General features: G+C 41.1%; 1 protein-coding gene across 1 annotated transcript; it reads left to right on the top strand.

Moving 5' to 3' along the window:
* Positions 1-2,167: 2,167 nt before the first annotated feature.
* Positions 2,168-2,992, top strand: LOC120294385. The gene has a single exon (XM_039314443.1). The coding sequence runs from the start codon at positions 2,168-2,170 to the stop codon at positions 2,990-2,992; it is 825 nt and encodes a 274-aa protein (XP_039170377.1).
* Positions 2,993-5,091: the final 2,099 nt, after the last annotated feature.

The raw sequence follows: 5,091 nt of genomic DNA on the forward strand, positions 1-5,091 counted from the left end.
TCCGTGCTCCTGGCATCTTTGACCACACCCCTATGGTAGTCAGGGTCTTAAACCTGGTCCTTCAGAGAAAGCCTTTTAAGTACTTTAACTTCTGGGCAAAGCACCTGACTTTTCACTCGATGTTAAGTTAGGTGTGGGATAGTCCGGGTGAGGGACTTCCTATGTACAGGCTAGTTTGCAAGCTAAAGGTTCTCAAGGGCCACCTCAAGCAACTCAACAGGGATTCCTTTTCTGACATCTCTACTAGAACAACTGAGGCAAGGAATGGTCTACAGGCCACTCAGGTGGACCTCCAGCAGGACCCAACTAGCTATTCACTTGCAGAGCCGGAGAAGACGCAGCGTCAAGCCTTCTCGGAGTTACACATCCAGGAAGAGTCCTTCTACAGGCAAAAGTCTAGAGTCCGGTGGCTTAAAGAAGGGGACCAGAACACTAAATTATTTCATCATTCTATCATCAAGTTTAGCTAAGGAATAGAATCCTTTCGGTTAAGGATTCAGCCAGTACCTTAGTCATGGACCCCGGTTTGGTACTGCAACTCTTTGTCACCTTCTTCCAAAAGCTGTTGGCGCCTCGCATCCCGCCTTTGAGGCCTTCAGTGTTGGAGGTTCAAGTGGTCATACAGCGTCTGTTGAATATGGATCAGGTTAGTTCTCTTTTGCGCCCTGTTTCTGATTTGGAGATACAAGATACCCTCTTCTCCTTAGCTCAAGGCAAGGCTCTAGGGCCCGATGGTTTTAATGTGAAATTCTTTAGACACAATTGGGAGGTGGTTGGTCCATCGGTTCTTGCAGCGGCCAAAGATTTCTTTATTTCCGAGAGATTACTTCGGGAGATTAACAACACCATCCTTGTATTGGTTCCAAAAAATCCCAATGCGCCAACTTTTTCTGACTACAGACCCATTACCTGCTACAATACAATTTATAAGTGCATCATCAAGGTTTTTGCCAATAGGGTCGCTGTTGTTCTTCATTCCGTTATAAGTCCTCCTCAAAGTGCCTTTGTCAAAGGCTGGTGGATTAAGGATAACATCATTCTAGCCCAAGAACTTTTTAGTGGATTCCATCTTGAGCCCTACTTACCCAAGTGTGCTATCAAAATGGACTTTTAGAAGGCCTATGATACTATTGATTGGGATTTCTTGGAGCTCGTCCTCCATGCCTTTGGCTTCCCTGATCACCTTACCCATCTTATTATGTTTTGTGTGCGGACACCCATATTCTCTATCTCCTTGAATGGGGAATTACATGGATTCTTTCCAAGTGGTCGTGGTCTTCGACAGGGGGACCCTATATCTCCTTATTTATTCACTTTGGTCATAGAGGTCTTTTTGGGAATGTTATTCCTTCGCTCGAGACAGCCAGAGTTCAAATTCTTTTGGAGATGCAAAGGTTCGTGTCTATCGCACATTTTCTTTGCCGATGATGTCTTCCTTTTTTGCAAAGCAGACATGGCGTCAATTTCTCTTCTCAAGGAAGGCCTTAATACCTTCTCAAGCTAGAGTGGGTTAAGACCAAATTTAGACAAAAGTGAGGTATTCCTTGCTAGAGGAACCGCTTTATCTCGAAACCAAATTGCGCTCGCCCTTGGCTTCCATGTAGGGAACTTGCCGGTTCAATACTTAGGGGTTCCCATCATCACTTCACGGCTTAGCAAAGCCGACTGTACCTCCCTGGTCAACCGCTTAACAGCGAGGGTGCAATCTTGGGCTTAACGATTCCTCTCCTTTACTGGCAAGTTTCAACTTATAAGGTCAGTTCTTCATTCGATACAACTCTATTGGGCCAGTGTTTTTATACTTCCTATAGCTGTATTGGATCGCATTGAGCAAATCCTAAGACAGTTTCTTTGGAAAGGCCCGGGCCTTGGTATCGGTGGGGCAAAAGTATCCTAAGAGGATGTATGTCTTCTGAAAGAGGAAGGTGGAATTGGGATTCCAAGGCTGCATGATTGCAACACGGCAGCAATGTTAAAGCACATTTGTATCCTGTTTATTGACAAGGAGTCCCTGTAATGCAAATGGATTCATTCCAACTTTTTAAAAAGGAAGAACTTCAGGATAGTCAAAGACCCTTCTTGTTGCTCGTGGGCCTAGAAGAAGATTCTGTAGCTTATGAGGGTTTTTTGGCATTTTTTCCGGTGGAGGATCGGTGATGGCCTTTCGATGTCTCTATGGTTTGACCACTGGCACCCTAGAGGCCCCCTAAACCTGTTGTTCTCGGAGTTGCTCATCTTTAGTTCACGGCTTTCTAGGCAGGCGACGGTAGCGGACTTGTTCTCTGATTATGGCCAGGCTCTCAAGGTCTCTTTGGAGTCATGGGAGCATCCCCTTCCCGTGCTCTCTCTTATTCCAGACCGTTTTTGTTGGCTGGAGAACTCATCAGGGCTGTTTTCGGTTGCTTCTGCATGGGAGACCATCAGATTGAAGAAGGACTTGGTGCCTTGGTTTGCATTCATTTGGAGCAATGCGATCATTCCTCGGTATCAATTCAACCTTTGGCTAATGGCTAAAAACCGGCTTCCCACCCAGGTTCGCTTACTTTCCTATGGAAGAATTGAGAGTGCAACTTGTGCTTTCTGCAACTCTAGACCTGATTCTTTAGATCACTTATTTTTTGGTTGCCGCATCTCTGCTAGTCTTGCTTTTTTTTGGGCTGCGAGATGCAACCTCCCTTGGCAAAACAGGTCTTGGTCAGATAATCTTCAATGGGCTATGAAGTTTCTTTCAGGCAAAGAGTTCCATCACTGCATTGCTCGGTTCTCCTTTGGAGCCCTGTGCCATATGATTTGGAAGAAGAGGAACGGCATCCTCTTCAGGGAAGAAACTTTGGTGGTCCCAGCTTTGAAGAACCACCTCATCAAAGTGGTTAAGAATAAGGCCTTAATTTTTACCAACGTTGCGGACACGACTAGACATAGGAGGTTTCAACGCAATTGGGGCGTCGACCCATCCATTTTTTCTCCTTTGGTCGGGACTTCGCCCCTCTAATTCGTTGGGGGTTGTGGAGGTGCTGGCCCAGTTTCTATTCTGGCGGAGGAGGGCTCTGCTCTTGCCTATTTCATCGAAAGGGGCCAACGTTAGACCTCGGAGGTTCTGTCCTTGCCACTGCTAGTGTTCTAGTTCCTCTAGAGGCGAAGGTTGGTTTGTTCAGGCTTTCCTAAGAGGTCTTCTTGATCTTTTGTCTTTCAATGGGGAGGCCAATTTAGTTTTGGAGGTGCTGTTGCTAGGGAGAGGGCTCTTGTTGTCTGGGTCCATCTTTTCCTCCTTGTAGTAGCCTCTGGTTGGCTATTCCTATTGTTATTTCTTAGGTTCATGGCTATTTTTTTGGCTGTTTCTTACATTTGGTTGGCTGTCTTGCTTGCATTTGTTTTAGCGGAGGTGGTTGTTTTATGTCGGCACCCTTCCACTCATTTTGACTAATCTGTCATTATGCTTGTAAGTTTTTTGGTGCCGGACCTTCTTGTATAGTTTTGGTTAAAGCTCAATATATTCTTAATTACCAAAAAAAAAAAAAAAACTTTAGGTAAGGAACGCCTAGGCAGGTGAGGGCCGCCCTTGCTAGTGAGGGTGCCCCTCCCTTAGAGGGTAAAAGGGACGAGTAAAACGAAAAAAAGTGCATAAAACTAACAAAAAATTATAAAAATTGTCATCAATATCAACCATCTTATTTAGACACTCCATGTTAACTAGACCACAACATCGGCGATCTTTTTGCGAAAATTAGTCGAAATGACTAAATTGACAAATCATTTAAAGTTTAAGAACTAATTGACAAATCATCAAAATGTTTATGGCTAAATTAGCACAATTGAAAGGTTTATGACTAAATCAATAAGTTGTTATAAAGTTTAGAACTAAATTAGTACAATTGAAATGTTTATGACTGAATTAGCCATTTTACATTAAGTTTAGAACCTTTTGAATAATTTTTCCGTTGACTTGCCATAAGAGTCATAATTGGCATCACATATGATAATAATAATTTTCTTCTAAAAATATCCTCATTTTAAATAATAATCTGCTTAATTTGACATCTTCTTTTTATGTGCCAACATATGATTATAGCTACCAAAGTCCTCCGTATGGATTCTATCCTCACAATATTCTTTGGCTTGAAAGTGTAACTATTAAATTAGAACTTTTGCGTGAAATTCAATTCATGGTGTGTTTATTTTAGAAAAAAAATGTGATAAAAAAAAAGGTTTTTTGAATTATCATTTTTTGGGAAAATATTTTTCATTTTTCGGGATAAGGAATTCATTTTTCTAAATTTAAGCATGCATATTTTCTTTAAGTGTAAATAGTTTTCCATTGACTAATCATTTTTAGCCAATCAAATGTTTGAATGTTCACAAAACTAATCAGCAATTTTTTTTTTTTTCACTCAAATAAACACAACTTAAGTCTTCTTTTTTTTTTTTTTCAATTGGGTCCTTTAAATATATGTTCTTTTATTTGTATTGGCCAATCTATTTATAAATTTGAAGAAAGCACTCGTAACATGGCATTAACTTGCAAAGAATTGCCGTTTTAGCATCACATGTGGTATTGGACGTGGCTATGGCTGTGGTCATCACTTAGACTTTATATGCACGTGCAACGGATGTGAGGGTGCATTTGGAAACACTTTGAGGAAAAATCTTAGGGAAAATGTAAACGATTTTAGGTGAAAGTGTATTTAAAAAACACATTAGAAAGTAACTTTGACTTAAATGCTCAACGCTTGTGGTCATCAATCTCAGGCGGCAGCACCTAAGTTGTACAATCTTAGGTGAGGAGTATGGGAAGGCCACATGCAGATGGTGCTTCTGTCAATCATCCAAGCCATTGTTGTGACTTCGGTTTCAAAATAATACGTGGCATGTAAGGAAGCTATATAAACAGAGCAAAGATGCATTACTCAAAAGGAAAAGTACAAGAAAACCTGGAAGCGAAAAGAAATGATGGGATAAATTTATCATAAGCGTATCGATTTAGAGTTTTTTTGATAAATTTTCTGCTCATTAATTATAAGGTTAACCTCACGAAAAACTCCAAACTAGTACACTTGTGATAAATTTTACCAAAAACTAATTTTTTTACTGTCA

Source organism: Eucalyptus grandis, chromosome 6 (genome assembly GCF_016545825.1).
Source record: "Eucalyptus grandis isolate ANBG69807.140 chromosome 6, ASM1654582v1, whole genome shotgun sequence".
Taxonomy (NCBI): Eukaryota; Viridiplantae; Streptophyta; class Magnoliopsida; order Myrtales; family Myrtaceae; genus Eucalyptus; species Eucalyptus grandis.

Coding starts and splice junctions, on each gene's coding strand:
- LOC120294385 (XM_039314443.1), top strand. CDS start 2,168: ATGTCTCTATGGTTTGACCACTGGCACCCTAGAGGCCCCCTAAACCTG.